Raw genomic sequence first — 16,934 nt, forward strand, 5'->3', positions numbered from 1 at the left:
ACAGTGCTTACAATCTAAACAGAAGTATACATAGAGCGGGGAAGTGATTTCCCCAAGTCACACAGCATAACAGAAGCAGAGAGCCAAGAACAAAACCCAGGTCTCCTGACTTCCAATCCATTTGTCTCTTCTGTCTTGGCTGTTCTGAGGGAAAAAAAGTTGCCTAATAATGTTTGTACGTACAGGGCACAGACATCTTAAAAGTCGAGCACTATGCTATATAACTGTCAGCCTCATACTGAGGGACTGCTGCTGCTGCTGACACTATGTAAAGGAGGGGAGGTGTATAAGTAGACCCATTTTACAGATGTAATAAAGTGGGCAGAAAAATGGCTACAGATATTTTCAAAAGTAGATGACACAAACCAGGCATCAAAATCCATATTTGGGTACTAATAGAATTGGCCTGATTTTCAGAGGTCGATTGCACCCATTGTTCTAATACATTAAAAAAAAAGGAAGAAATATAGGCACTGCCTATTCTAAAATTGGACGGATTTCTCAAATTCATACTTCTACCAGAAAGGTATGAAGAAGCCAGTCATGTCTTGCCAGGAAACTGAAATTTTTTAAATCTGTTTTATGTTAACAGTAAAACCTACTGTTGACATGGACGGCAATCAATATAACTTCTTTTTTAATTATGCAAACCTGACTATTCTCTCTAGACTTACTAAACAACCTCATAAGTTTCTGTTAATAAAGCTGCTGACAGACATGAACCCCGCACCCCCCCAAAAACAAAAACAAACAAACAAAAACCAACGCTTAACTGGAAGAAGACCATTATTTTTGCCCAACAATCATATAGATCACGTGCTTCAGTAGGGCCTTTGTGGCAGTTTTATCCAACAGATGATTCAATCAGCTACTAGATAAAAGTGCCAAAAAGCTCCACAGAAGCAAGCAATCTATACTGATGTCGGGCTAGCCAGGTAAACTGATGCGATACCTCTTTTGGGGCTGCTTAGTGCGGGGGTGTACCAAGCCAAAAGTAAAGCGCTGTTTGTTTTAGGGGTTTTTTCACATCTGTAAGTGGCCAATAGCACTTATGGAGGAACATGTAGTCCACGTTATCTATAACAGTTGGGGCATTTTTTTCCCTAATTCATCAGCACTGGCACAGCGATGGCAGCTACCCTAAGATTTTAACTTTTTGAATAATAGGTCAACCAAACTGATCAAGAGAATGCCTCTCCTGTTGCCCAGTGCACCAGGCTCAGTTTTCTGGGGAAAAGAGTTATAGTTTTGTCCTTTCCTTTGTAAAGTCTCTCTCTACAGGAATATATGATTTTCTTCTAGCTTGTCATTCGCTTTAAATTGGGAGGAAGAGAAATTTACAGGCTCTTTCTTGGCCTTCTTTGCAACAAGGTCACACCGCTGGCTCAGATTCAGGTTATTGTCCACTGTAACTCTGAGGTCCTTTTCTGCAGTATGTATGTTTTGTGGAGAAACAGAGGATTTGCCCAAATTAACTGAGAGAAAGCATTCTGCACAGGGACTTCTTTAGCAAGGAGCCCTATTAACATCTTTACAGTCACTGATATTAAGCAAGTGGTCCTGGTTCTTAACTGGGGTGCTGTGCCACCCCAAGATGCCACAAGTTCCTTTCAGAAGCACCACTACACAAGGGACCATCACCACCCTTGGTAGAACTGAGCTGTGTACATCCTGCAGAATCAAATTGGGAAAAACTGTGGCAGGAGAGTATGCTCTTGCCACAGAGCTAGCTTCCCAGTCTGACTCCAAATAATGGGGTGCATAGACACATGTACTTTAATGAGCATTAACTTATTTTAATGTGCATTAAAGCATCACAAAAAAAACCCATGCACTTTCGCTAATGTGCATTAAAATAGGCTAATGTGCCTTTTTCTAATACCTCACAATGGAGGTTCTCAATTTAATGCGCATTAGCAAAAGAGCATTAATGAATGTGTAGACGCGCCCAGTGTCTCCCAGAAACAGGTGCTCAGAACAGGTAAAACTGTCCCATGCACCTCTGTTTCCAGGAGGAATATGTGGTGGGGCAGAATGTGGGGAAACAGGTTTTCCTGTCATAACCTGTCTGCAATAGCCGCAGCACCCCACTAGAGAAAGGTGCCCTAAAAACAGAAGTATGCACTGATCTGCTGATAGAGCACCTGGTATTTGTATCCTTATGTGATAGATCGATCGATCAATCAATTGATCAAGAGCTCTCATTAATGTTTAGTATAGCAAAACTTGTTCCCACACAAACACAGTCAACCTTTCTAAAGAGGTCACACAAACTCTTTCTTTCTGTAAATCCAAGAGCTGAAACATGTATTCCACAATCTAGGACAAATCAGGGCATTTTAAATTAATTTAATTCAGTATTTTACCCTTATTTCACTCACAACAATCCCCTCATAGGTGACTTGTAGGGGGTGCACGTACCAGCCCTGATGGCCAACACTGATGCTGCGGGTAGGGCTGGTCCCCCCCATGACAGGTCCGCCGCCGTTGGTGGCTTCTGTGGGTGCCCCCACCAAGATTCGGGAGGCACCAGTCACTCATGAATCCCATTCATATCCACGGAAATCTCTCACAAAGAGAAAAAGTAGAATAGCTTCATTTTATTTTGCTGTCTAGGATTCATTCTTGTCTCAGCTAGTGCAGTATACATCAGGAGTAATTTCACTGCAACTAACTAAGAATTTCTTGTGTAGATGATAGAAAAATCAAACCTGTCAAGGGAGGGGCGCTGTTTTGGGGGTTTTTTTTAAATGAATGGGGACAGGAGTCAACAACTGCACTGCTGCTGTGGGAAAAGGAAAATGCTGACAGTCTGGTAAACTTCTTGTTGAATATGGAGGTACCTGGTAAGCAGAGGCAGGGCAACAGTGGTTCTCAACCAGTGTGCTACCCAATTCAGAAGAATTAGGAAGGGGTGCCCTGATTCTAAAAAAGTTGACAACCACTATGTTGATCTATCGAGGTTATCACTAGTTTGCCTCGGCCTAGCCTCAGTCTGAAGACTTGTTCATCTGCATAGGTGAGAAAGGCAAAAGAAATGCATATCTTTGCTAGCCCATGCTGCTAAGTGGTCTGCAAATAATGTGAACCTGATTTTTGTGCCAATCATACTGCAGCAGGGTAGGGTACTCTGAACCATTACACAAGGCAGCCTAATCAGGGGGTGTTCTGGTGTTTAGCTCTGAACAATGCTTCTGCAGTAACAGTCTTCAAGACAGCCGCTCTGAGCTGTGGGCAAGTGTGAGGGAGGACTCTGCGTCTGTTCAGGCTCTTCTGATTTCACCGCCTGCTACAGCAGCAGCAGATTGCAAGACAGAACCTCTGATCTCAACTAGGCTATTTTAATCCAACTGTACTTATTCTCTGCAGCTAAGCAGGAAGGTATTTTAAGTCTACAAGGCAGTTTCTGAAACACTGCATGATCCTGTAGGAGCACAAGCTACTGGAAATTCTCCCCATTCCCCCAAACACACCTTCCTCCATCCCAACCACAGGAACTCAGCATGAACACAACAGGCACCTCTGTTTATGGAAAAGTCGGACTGGATCTCTCTGAGCACATTAGGTGGCCTTATCTGCAGTTAAAAGCATTAGACAAGGCAGCTCAGCTACAAAGAAATCAAAGAGTTAATCTTCCAATTCATATTTGGGAAAAACCCAAGAGCCAGATCCCACCCCTGCTCTGGGAAGCTTCCATCTCATAAATGTGCTTCTCACACACATGCACAGGGGTGCACATTTTACAGTAGCCACATACCCCAACTGCCTTCAGAAGCCAAACATACCAGGCTTTGGGATGACAAGAGCAGTAATCTGGTACGAGTGCACAGCACAACCAGGCAAATGCCATCCACAGACCATAAGGAATCCTCTCCCTTTTAGAAGCTGTGCTAAAAAAAGACAGCAATAAAACACAAACCCCATCGTGTCCTACAAACATAATATGGGTATATTGTAGAGGCTCCTTTGAGTGCAAACCCACCCATTCAACTTCTTGAAACCAAGAAAATATTCTGTGTATCTTGAAGTAATGTCCTTTAAAAACCACACCTGACATTAGACGATCACAAGTACCCTTATCCTGGCACTTCTAAACGTATAAAGGAACTGAGGGCACTCCTCAAAATTCCTCCAGCTCACATTAATGACACTGGAGAACACAAGTGGCTGGTAGACAGACACTAGGGGCATTTTTACACATAAAAGCACCCAGTGCTGTTATGCTTACAGTTGTGTGAGTGGCGAAATGCATATCAGCACTGAGAAAATGGCGGCGGAGTGCTTTTGAACTAAAACACATTGGAGGTTGCCACTGCCATTTTCTGCACACTGACACGCATTTCGCCACTTATACAATTGCACGTGGCAACGCACAGTTCGCCTCAGCTTGCATGCAGAGCAGACTTGATTAACAGATTTCATAGACACGAGGCCTGGAAGGGACCTCGCAAGATCATCGGGTCCAGCCTCGGGCAGGAAGTCAGCTAGGGTCAAAGGATCCCAGGAAGATAAGTGTCCAAATATTTCTTTAAAATGTCCAGAGTAGGTGCTTGCACCACATCTGTGGGGAGTCTGTTCCAGGCATGGGCATCTGGTGCCTCCTAAGTCAGGCAGGGCACTTTCACCCCCCAGCGGACAGTTAGTGACTGGGGAAGGGAGGTCTCCCTGCAGCTGATCCCGCAGGCACTTCTGGGTCAGCGGGATCAGCCGCGAAGGGGCCGCTACTCCTGCTGCACTCCCTGGCCGGCACTCTCGGGGAGGCACCAGCTCTCTCACCTGCCCCATTTGCCTGGGAACACTGTAGTCAGGGGGTGCACATGCACCTCTGTGCACCCCCTACACATTGCCACTGGTTCCAGGCCTTGGGGGCTCAGACAGTAAAGACGTTTTTCCTTATGTTCCAGCCTAAAACGGTCTTGCAGGAGTTTGTGATCATTGGACCTTGTCATCCCACATTAATTGAGTCTGCTCCGAAGCGGAGGATCACTGGTGTGTTGCAGGACAGAAAAGTATGTGTATAAATGCTGTAGTAGTCAGAGTTGTAGCAAATACTACATCTGCTCCATCTGAGTGAGGACATGTGCCCAGTACAATCATCACTTGTGCCTGAACCTGTTATTTCCTGACCTCCCCCATTAGCCCAAATGTGCTCCGTTACACCCCAGCTGTGTTACGTTTAGTCAGGCAGCTGTATCTTTCTGCCATGTAACTTGCTACTGCGATTCATGTGCGTATTCCCTCAAGATGAGTTGCCCGCCATGCTGTTGACTTAGGGTTGTACTTCCAGTCCATCCGGAAGCTGAAGCTAAATGCAGTGACCTCCTGGTCGAGTGTAGTAACCTCCCCCTTCAGTATATCGTCCTAGAGTTCAATCACCTGCTCCAGCTGCCTGTTGACTCCAGGCAGTTTCAGATATTGGCCTGTAAAAAGCTCAATGTGGCAGGAGACGAGGCCTTCTATACCTGTCTCATACTGCTAAAATTCAGATTGGGAGCTCCTTCGGTGTCCAAGAGAGAGGCCTGCTGCCAGGGCACCCCCTCTGAATGCCTCAGAGCATTGGCACTCACTCCCACCCTTTGGTTTGAAATAGCATGGCTGTGCTGACCTCTGGGAATGCTGCAAGGCCCCTCCTTCACAGGGGTTTTTGGATTTGGAGATGCTGCCTGAAGAGTACAGTGTAGGGAAGGGCTGGGTGCTCCTCCTGCTCTCTGTGGTTTCAGCCAGGGCTTGGGAGTTTATTTCGGTTTGTTTGTAGATTAAATGTCTATTTTGAGCACACATGATGGGACAGGTGCCTTGCTGTGCTCCTTATCCATCCAAATAAGCAACAACGAATTGAGAAGGGGGAAAAAATACATAGCATAGCAGGGAACGAATAAACAGCAGTAGGTCTGTACCTGGTAAAGCATATGCCCAACTACGGGCTGGTAGTGGTGAAAAAAAGGTGCATCTTCTCCCCTAGCAGAACATGGGGAGCAGGGATATAAGTGCTCACTGGAAGTAGTGGTGGTGCTTTGTTCCCTCTAAAGCAGCAAGCCACTGTTCGTGACTCATCTGCCACCATGGGCCACTAATGCCTCCTGTTGCCACAGGCCACATCCCCAACAAGTGCAGGGAGGGGCAAATTTGGTAGAGATGGTAAGCAGCACGTGCCGCAGGGAATGAGCAAGAACAAGAATGGGGACAGCACAGGGGAAGGAGCCATGGAGGGGATCAATGGCTTGGTGCAGAGCAGAGAAGGACATACCAAGACAAGCTGTGTATTGATCTCCTGTGCTGCCACAAGGCAGATCCAGGCTGCAGGTTGCTGACCCCTGTCTTACTCTACTTCCTGGTACAAGTGTTCAGGAAGAGAGCCGATCAGGCTCTATATTCATTTACCACTTACACAATACCAAAACACTGGTACAGACCCATAAAACATAAAACCTTTTGAATCTCACAGAACCATAGAAAATGAGGGTTGGAAGGGACCTTAGGAGGTTGCATCTAGTCCGACCCCCTGCTCAAAGCAGGACCATCCCCAACAAGATCATCCCAGCCAAAGCTGTCTAGCCGCATTTTAAAAATCTCCAAGGAACTAAGGAAACTTTGTCTGAAGGTCCCAAGGGAGATTTCACCTCAGGCTTTTCTCTTTAGTATACCAAAAGTCTGATATGAATATGGTTGAACTCTTTACACACACACTCTTCCCGCTTCATCTTGCATAAAACCAATAGATTTATTTTGGAAAAAAATGATCTAATGTAATATTGACTGTTGGTACCCATCAAACCTGGTCTCCACGCTTGCTAAACTACAACAAGATTATTTCTATTGAGCCACAATAGTGTATGACTTGACTATATTTTATTTAATGCTTTGTAAAATGAATACAAGAATAATATTTACAAGCTGATGAATTGCTGCTGGCAGCACAACCATTTTTGAGCTATAGGACAGTGGTTGTTCTGGCTCTACGCATTCAAAGGGTAGTGCAGGGACTTAAACAGCCTCAATCATTAAACACGCAAGAGCCTGCATGCAGTTACATGCTGGAAATGTTTGTTCATCTATTTATACAATCATTATTGTCCCAGCTAACAGGGATGCCCAGGTTTCACCCTGGGCCCCGGGGAGGATCTGAACTGCATGGGTTCCTCCCAGGTAGTAGTGGGGTTTGGGAATGGGCAGTGGCACAGGGCTAGATTTGGGTGGCAGCATGGGTCCAAGGCGAGGCTACATTTGGGTGGAGGCACGAGTCTGGGAGGCTGCTGTTGATGGCCATACCCATCGGGGTCCAGGGACCCCAAATTCTGTGGTATGCCATGCCCCCCAAACTTCCAGCAGCCCATCAGACTACTAGCAGGCCAGACAAAATGATTCTTTGGGCCATGGATTGTATGTTTGACACCCCTGACCTACATCATTCATTTGGAACCTCCGCATTGGAGATACTGTGCTACAGAATTTATTGGCAACAGCCAAAGATGCATTGCAATGGTGCTGGTGGCCAAAACACTGCTCACTTTGTGCTTCTTGGCTGAACTTGTTCTATGAATATTAATACAAATTAGACAAGCAAATGAGAAACTGGCTGAAATCCATGCCTGTGCAGAGGGCCACCGCAAGGTTTATTATGCACCCCTTGTAATCCAAACAAGGTCCAACATGGGAAATGAAAATGGTTCAGGGGCTGGGGCACATGACTTCTGAAGAAAGGCTGAGGGAACTAGGCTTACTGAGTCTGCAAAAGAGAAGACTGAGGGGGGATTTGATAGTAGCCTTCAACTCCTTGAAGGTGGGTTGCAAAGAAGATGGAGCTGGACTGTTTTCAATGATGGCAGATGAGAGAACAAGGAACAATGGAATCAAGTTGCGGCAAGGGAGGTTTAGGTTGAATATTAGGAAAAACTCTCTCACTAGAAGGGTGAAGTACTGAAACAGGTTACCCAGAGAGGTGGTGGAAACTCCATCCTTGGAGATTTTTAAAATGCAGCTAGACAGCTTTGGCTGGGATGATCTTGTTGGGGATGGTCCTGCTTTGAGCAGGGGGTTGGACTAGATGCAACCTCCTAAGGTCCCTTCCAACCCTCATTTTCTATGATTCTATGAGATTCAGAAGGTGCCTAGGCTGTATGTTTGCTCTCTCCAGAGAGCTGAATTTCATCACATCCATAATGATAAAGCCAATGCTCTAAAGTAAACCCCATGCTGCTGGCCTCAGATTACAGGAGAATGTGAATAGCTAAGCTGGATAGAAAAGCAAGTATCAGCCTTCTCTCTGATACTGAGGAGAATACAAACCAAAATCATCCTTATGAATAACTTGGATCAAGGCTGATCCGGCTCCCATTGTAGCCAATGGGAACTAGATTGAGCTGTCTGACACCTGCTAGTCTGATCATCCTTACACGCAGCAGTTTGGGGAACAAGAAGTAGAAAACAAGCTATTATGTAAGCACTATGCATATAAATGTTTCTGCTGCCAGTGTATAAGGTATTTTTGGATCTGCTGAAACGCTGCTCTTTTCTTCCAGGGTTTTGCATTCCTGTTCCCCTACAATTGCATAACCCATTGCCACAGAAAACAAATGATGCTGCATAATATCTACTAAAACACCTCCTGAGGGGAAAAGATGGGACCACCTTCTTGGGGATATAAATCTTTGTTCATTTTTCACATGGCTTATTCTTTGCTTGAAGCTGGGCTGAACTCGGGTTTGCCCTTTGTGTCTCTCCTCGCCTTTTCCCCAGCTGCCTCCATTATATGAAAAATCCTCTAACACTCAATTCTGCATTTCAGAGCTGTCTAACCAGTGGCCTGTGGATTGCACTCAGTGTCCACACTCCCATCCAGTCACTGTTGCTCTGTTGCTCCAGGTGCAACAGCAGCAGTAGCCAGGGTCTCAGGGCTCCCCCTTCCTGCCCAGCTTCTGCCGCATGTCTTCATCTCATGGGAAAACCTGTAGAGAGCAGAAGGGGAGGCAGGGTATATCGGAGAGCACTCAGGATGCAGCATAGTGAGGAAGTGCCCACCCAGCCACTTGGAAGTTGGACCGCCCTGTTGTACTTCACAATGTTATCATGCTGGTCTATGGCAACTCCCTTCCCAAGCCTCAAAATGTCACCCTTTCCTTTCCACAGTTAAGACCAAGAGTGTTTCATGTGAAACAGGTTACTGCACAGAAAAAATTCTTCAAGAAGATGTACATCAACCCTGGTGCCCCCTTGATGCAATGACATTAAAACATGAGAACAAGGAATGAGACTAACTCTACCCCATACAATATATTTTGTCATTTTCTCTACCCAGTAATATATGAGATAAACATTACACCTTCCTCCTGGGTTATTTTAAGAATGAATGAACATCTGCAAGATATTACCGCTTCCACGAGTTTTGATTCCTTGAACATCTGCAAAGCATTTTAAGATGGCAATCACTACAAAAGTCCAGAAATTCAATGAAAAAAAAATATCAAAGAATCTGAGTTCAGCATGACCTCTTTTAACCCATTCAATAAGAAGAATCATAGAGAAGCAGGAATGAAAGGGACCTCCGGAGGTCATCTACTCCAACCCCCTGCCCAAGGCAAGATCATCCCTATCCAAACCATCCCATAGAAATCCATCATCTAACCCAGTGGTTTTCAACGTTTTTTCATTTGAGGACCCTCAAAAATTTTCAGATGGAGGTGCAGACCCTAAGTGTGGGTATTCACATACATTTGATTGCTCATAGTCATCTTTCACAGACCCCTTAGACATAGTCTGTGGACCCACAGGGGTCTGAAGGCAACAGGTTGGAAAACCCTGGTCTAACCAATTAGGAAAATCTCACACTGAACCCTGACACAACACAAGACATAACATCTTAACCTGCCACAGGTAAAGCAGGAGGACCACAATACACAATCTCCTTCTTCTGTAAAGTCTATTAATATATGCTCAAGAGACACCAGGAAGAGGGCCACCACCACTCCCACCCCTGGCTAGAGAAGACAACACAGAGAAATCTGTGCATTCACAAATCTGCTAAAAAAGCCTGTATATACCCAAAGATATCTTCTACATGCTTTCAAAAGACAGAATTAGGTTTCCTTTCCCTACAGTGTGCATATGCTTCCATTCCTTTCACGCTTTTATTCATAAAAGAGCTACCTTGGAGATAATGTTTTCTTTCCAGTTCCAGCAGAACAAGTTGGAAGAGATATGTAACAGATGTGTGTGTTATATTTGACCTGATTTATCAAAGAAGTCTCCAAATATTAATATTGGAGAAGAATTCCCAATGTATAGGGACCTAGCTTTCCATGTGTGAATTACCAGGAAGATCAGTTCTGATATACATGGCAGTACATGGACACCTCCTATTTACATGCATATAAACATGGATTTCTGTAGATACAAAAACACACTCTGAACTATATGGCCCAATTTACCCTCCAAATTATCTATGGGTCTTACCGAGCTTGCCAAAAACACACTGATTCATTAAGCTGCATACATTAATGATAGCAGAGACTGAAAGCAAAGCATATTTTCATGCTCTTGTCAGGTTTCTGGCATTGGATGTCAGGAGGTCTGGGCTCTCCTTCTCTTTCTGCCATTGAACTTCGGTATGACTTTGAGCTCAAGTCACTTCACCTCTATTTCCGAATCTTTAAAGTGAAGACCAAGATGTCTGCATTCTCTGTAACACTCTTTGAGATCCTACATGCTGAGCATTGTAACAGGTACACTGTCTTATATCTAGACTGTCCAACCGGAGGCCCATAGGCTATATGAGGCCTGTGAGTGGTTACACTGAGACCCTCGAGGCTCGCCCCAACAAATTTGCAGTTTTTAGTCGGATTTGGCCACTAAAATTGGTCACAGAGAAAAAAGGGCGGAGAGTTCAGTAGGCGCAGGGCTCCCCCCTGGGTTCTGGAATTGTGCTCGTATGCCATCACCATCAGAGGACAGTCATCTGGCCTACAAGAAGCCCTGTCATCCAGAGCAGGCCTATGGGACCAAACAAGCTGAACACCCTTGCATTATATAATAAATATCCCAAGAAGCAATGAGGAACAAAGACAACTATATTTTCTGGTCATTTAGTCACCAAGTATGGTTCCTCCCAAAGAGATTTCAGTCAGTTTTTACAGATTTAATTCATGCAATTTCCTTCCTTCTATCCCTCTTGATATGAACTCAGGTAGTTCCAGTGGGGGGAATTTTTTTCTTTTTTTTTTGATGTGCAACCACTGTAAAATTATAAACAGGGAAAAGAACAAGGCCTCCTGAAGCAAAAGCGATACATTTGATACTTACTAAATGTCTTTCCCTCTTACAACCAGCTTCAAAAAACCATCTACTGGTCTGCCACAGAACCTGGAGGTGACCAACAGAGATGACCAACAGTATTATCTCATTGCCATGTATAAGAGAATACTGGCACTAATGCAGAAGGAAAGCGATATGTGGAGCAATCGCTCAGTACCAGAGGTGTAACGTGACTCCTGGACACCCTGGGCAGTGGCAAGGCACAGGACAGTGTCACTGGCGGCGCCCCCGGTCTAACATTACAGTCACTGACCCCTGGGGTCGTTGCTCCCCTTCATCTCCCTTCATTACACTACTGCTCAGTATCAATTCTAAACTTTATGCTGAACCTAATTAATCTGCTATCCAGCAGACCTCACTGGTATCATGTGCTGCACAACTGGCATTAGCATTGTGCAGGTGACATAATGAAGGGCTTCATCAGAAGGTGGAACAAGTGGAAAGGCAGCCTTCACAATGGGTTTGGTTAGGCATTCAACTGTTCCTTGTTGCAGATGAATCCACTTGTGTCCACCCTCATTTCTAAAAGAGACTCCACTAAGGTCATATTTGCAGAGTGCACTAAACTCAAAGTCATAAGTTTTAAGTGTTATACAAGGGTAGACTTTCGTTGCTGGAGGGCGTTCCAGTCCCACTGGGGGCTGCTTACATTAACAGTAGGTTTATAGGGACACAGAGAAGACAGCAGCGCTGAACAAAAGGAGTGTGGGAACACTCGAGAACTCCATCTGGATGTTCTTTGCTGTAATTCTACTCAGCATTTATTAGCATTTTTCATTTTAATCACCACAACACTTCTACGAGGAAGGAAAGAATTATTCCCTGACGTGAAAAAGACACAGTGACACACTTAGCAGCCTATCTACTAAGCAGCAGATGGTATCAGTGGTGGAATTAAAATCTGTGAGGCCTAAACACTTTGCTTAGCCCACTAGGCCATGCTACCACTGTTTAGGATTCAGATGAATCCCACACGTACAGAAAAACTCCTCTGCCCAGACTACTACCAGTTCTTACTCTCTCTTCTCTAAGAGCCAGATCATTTGGCCCACAGACTTTTGCCCCGACTCTGGCAGGGATGGGGGCCAGATGAATGTGGCACCCCTGGTTTAGATAATGCAAATACAACTTTATTGAAGGTGGTGATCAAAAAAATGGTTTTTTAAAATCAGATGACCTGAGGAAGGGCACTTGATGCCCAAAAGCTTGCCCAATCACTCTCCCACCTATACAGTTGGGCCAATAAAATATAATAGAAACAAGGCTTGCCTTGTGATAAAAATCCACTCCTTCTAACAGAAAATCCATTTCTCACCTGCCTACCCCACCTTCTTCCCAACTGCTGCAGGGACTGCTAATGCAACTCATGAAGCCACTCCTAACTCTGCCCTTTTGGTGGATGTTATAAATAAAGATAGAAGTAGGTGACAAAGGAGCACCCTGACCAGAGTCAGTTGTAGAACTGAAAGCTCCTATGATATTTTGACTTAGTACTAAAATATAGAAACACTGCTGTTAATCAATTTTTACTGAGCTAGATACGACTCTCCCTCAAGTATCTGTTATCACACTTTGCTATCCACACAGGCTGGTTAAAGATTAATGATAAAAAAGTGAAAAACAAAGAATGTACCTAAACCTGCTTACAGGGGTGTAGGTTGAAGCCATGTTGGCCTAAGGACATAGGCAGACAAGGTTCTTTGGGTGAATCTGATATCTTTTATTAGACCAACTTAAATGAATAAAAATATTTTGTGACAGAAGATGAGATCTACTGGTTCTAAAATCCAGGGTAACATTGCTGCCCATTGAGTTCACTTTCTTCAGATTTTACTATCAAAATATAGTATAGAAATATCTTGAAATTTAGAACTGAAAAACTCAACATTTTCAAGCCACTGTACCTTTACAAACAGTGACTCCCAAATTCAATATTTTGGTTTAAAATACAGTTCTATTTCAAGGAGTATGTGAAAGCAGCATCTTTTTATTCAAAAGACCTAGTCCCTGAATCATATCTGTCTATTTTAAAAAACCCCAAAAAATTCCTGCTACCCTTCTGCTCTGGCTTTACTTTTCAGACCCATTCCAGAGACTTCACGACAAAGTGCCAATGAGTTACTACCCTGCTAAAGCACTGACAGCAATGGAGACTTACAAGCATCGTTAAGAGTCTTGTGTGTCCTATAAGACCTTTATTAGTGGAGAGGATACACCAATTTGGAAAAAAAACAGTTTAAGACCGCAGGCCATGTTAGAATAGTTGCCATTAAATACCATTCAGTGCAACCACTATGCCAGAAAGCAAAATTTCATCCATATTGAAGGATTCCACCATTTGAAAGCCATTCCATACACCTAAAACAACATGCCTGGAACTTGTAGTCTCTTGACAACATGAGCAATCCTCTTAGGTCCAATTACAGCAAACTTCACACATTTCCGATAGAAATCATTGAGATAAATACCAGGAATGTCATAATACCATTTTTACACTGGCAGTATCTACAACAGAAGGAATCAGAACTCATGGTAGAGGTGATATCTTTTATTTAGTTGGTCTAATAAAAGATATCACCAGTACCACGAGTTCTGATTCCTTTTGCCTTTAGACCAATACGGCTACAACCTGGATACCTACAACAGAAGTACATTTTAACAAATATAGTTTATTTTTAACAATGAAATATACCATGACTATTATAACATTTTAAAAATAAGGCACTCCAAATGTTCGACTACACTGGAAACAAACACAGGACTATCATTTGTTAACATATTTCAATAGAGAGAAATTTAGGCATGAAATTTGAGGCCAAAAAAAATTATTCTGAAAACTTTTTGAAATGTAAGCAAGGTTACCTAAGCACTAAGAGTGCCTAATACAGGTTTCCCTTGCTTTATGTGTGTGTAAATTCATTTTTATGCAATGACACTTTTTATACCAAAAATTCGTTATATGCGAGGTAAATTCGCTCTTATGCGATCAGTGTGGTCGAAGCCCACAGTCAGCTGCTTTGTGCAGTGCACTGTGGGAGTGATTCACACCAAAATATAGTCTCCTGTATGGATTTGTGCTCCTTGCTCGTTGTCTGCAACACGTGTTTCTGTAGTTGCCATCCCCATTATGATAGTGCCCTGTCCTCGTGTGTACTTTTGCTGTTGGTGAGTACCAGAATTGTCTTGTAGAAGTGGTAGAAATGGGTCTGGGGGTCAGTACAGTCGAGCTCTTGGAATGTATCCCTATTTGTTACATTGCAAAGTGGGTTCCCTTTATGCAAATTTGAGTTATACACCGTTTTCCAGGAACGCATGTACAGCATAAAGCAAGGGGAACTTGTATACAATTTAAGGCTAAAAATAATTTAATCATTCTGGTCACAAAGTTGAAAATGAATCAAGATAATAAAGAGTGGAATATGCTAGACCAGGATGGAACAGAAGGAAATCTGAAACAAAGGAGCATCCCAGATCATAAAAATAATCAGACAAGAGGCCTGAAGTTGAACATGGACTATAAAATGAGTCCAAGCCACCAAATTAAATCCAAAGAGACAAGAACTAGAAGTCCCCTTTTGACTTTCAAAACTGAGATCTATTGTCTGCTGATGTTTTGAAAAGCCAACAATATAGATTCAAACAGATCACTCTTTCTTGGAACAAAATTTCACAACCGAGAAATAAAAAAAAAATGTTTTATCCATAAAAGCACTACAAAAACAGAGGCAGGGTATTGAAGCTAACTTTCAAAACAACTGAAACTTGACCGTCAATGCTAGATGACATCCAGGATAGCTCAGGCTCTGCAGGAGACAGGAGGAGTATCTGTGGTTGCCAGGCATAGCAGAGAAAGTCATTTCCTATATTACTTGCATTTTTGAGTTTTTACCACACATGCCAAATATTCTCATTTTGATCAGTCATTTCAGGAAAATAATGAACACTCGTCCATCTAGCTTTCCCCAGGGATATTAAGGACTGATTACAGCAAAACTTGGTATCTCTAAAGGTTAGGCTCTTGCAACCTTCCTTCAGATTTAAACTTCAGGTATTCCATTTTCCAGCAACTTGAAAAGGAAGAGCCATCTGTGATTTTCTTATTCAGCATCACCAGATCCCCCAAAGCATCACCTTTGATTTCAGTGAAACAATTCATTCTGTGAAGCACCATTCAGTGTGAACAAGAGTATCACAACCTGGCATGAACAAAGGTGTTACTCGATGGCTGTCAGAAGGATGGAGTGCAGTCAGTATGAGAAACCAAAACAACCCAGAATTGCAATTTTCAGTAATAAAAATAAAAATCAGGGCCAGAGTACTAAAACATGTTATTGCAAATTACTTCAGTCTGTCAAAAAATAAATCTGAAATTGTCCATTACTTGAATAACATTACAGCAAAAATGCTTGTATATCCAATAGAGAAGAAAGCAACTACAATTGCTCAGAGGTAAAAAGCCAGGTCTGCTTCTCCTGTTCTGTTCCTGGCTGTAAAGAAAGCGGTTTTCCCCCCACTTCTATTCTGCCTCCAGTGATCTTTGTGTTGTTCCCTGTATACCCTACTATCTGCCTTTTCCTACAGCTGCTCCTTGCTGAAATTAATTCCCTCCCTCTTTAAAAGAAAGGCATTAAGGGATATAACGTGCAAGACTGTAAATGAAAAATGTCCACGCAGGCAAGTAATATGAAAAAGAGCTGTCAGCTCAAGACATACTCTTGGATTAAACATGGTTTCATGTTTCTCTTTCCTCCTCTCCTTCAGCATCATTTTTGGTCCCTTCCTACCACAAATGCACCATCCATCTGCCCTTCTGAAATCAATGGCGAGAAGGTAACATTAAGCCATTCTACACACAAACAGATACACACACACACACACCCCCACGCACACCAAGCAGAGATAAAAACATGCAGCAAAATACTCACAAGGATGGAGAATGCCTACACATGATGCTCCATTTTCTGGGTTTAAAAAGATGGAAGGCAAAAAATAAAAATAAAGGTTTGGAAGATGAAAAGGAAATTCCACCCACGCCACCCCGCAGCCCCGCTGCAAAGGAGCACAGCAGCTTGCTGACGTCACGGATTCATGAATGGATGTAAATTGGGCTGGTTTAGGATTCAGCATGGAGCCTGCTGTGGTGTGTGCTCTGAAAGGGAGCCGGGGGAGTCGAGGGGGATGGCCAATCGGCATCAGGCAGCTATGGCCTGCCTTCTTTTAGAAAAATCTGGTCACAGAATTAACAGAGCCCACCAATCATCGACCTGTAATGGAACCTCTCAGGGTTATGACACAGACCCTACCAGCTGGGAGGGGTGTGTGTGTGTCTGTGTGTGTGTGGGTGCTTACTGGGGGGAGGTATTCAGGGAAGGGGGAGAGGAAAGAACTGATAATGAAAACAATGTATTAATAACTCGACCATAGATTACAGCAATGCGAGCAAAAGGCATCATCGCTGCCTTTCTGCTGAAAGGGACAGAAGCTTAATTCTCTAATTCCATTTAGTCACTTCTCTTCCAAGTGTCTGTCTAGCTGCATGCCCTGTGTGACAAAAGCATATCAAATCACAACCATCTGTTATATGAATCAAATGTACTTAGTAACCAGGAAAAAGGGGTTTATATCTA

At 43.5% G+C, this 16,934-nt stretch overlaps 1 protein-coding gene across 4 annotated transcripts in view; it reads right to left on the bottom strand.

Moving 5' to 3' along the window:
• MAP3K13 (mitogen-activated protein kinase kinase kinase 13) overlaps positions 1–16,934 on the bottom strand; it is a 118,563-nt gene that overhangs the window by 43,610 nt on the left and 58,019 nt on the right. The window contains exon 1 of one of the 4 annotated variants that reach the window (XM_090051508.1): positions 16,233–16,456. The exons of 2 other annotated variants lie outside the window; for them this stretch is intronic. In XM_090051508.1, coding sequence (XP_089907634.1) covers positions 16,233–16,434 — 202 coding nt within the window. In that variant the 5' untranslated portion in view covers positions 16,435–16,456. Of the gene's footprint in view, positions 1–16,232; positions 16,457–16,934 lie in introns of those variants that run through there. One more of the 4 variants, XM_090051507.1, reaches the window with a different exon arrangement.

This window comes from Crocodylus siamensis, chromosome 6, assembly GCF_052110815.1.
Source record: "Crocodylus siamensis isolate JL-2025a chromosome 6, ASM5211081v1, whole genome shotgun sequence".
NCBI classification, from domain to species: domain Eukaryota; kingdom Metazoa; phylum Chordata; order Crocodylia; family Crocodylidae; genus Crocodylus; species Crocodylus siamensis.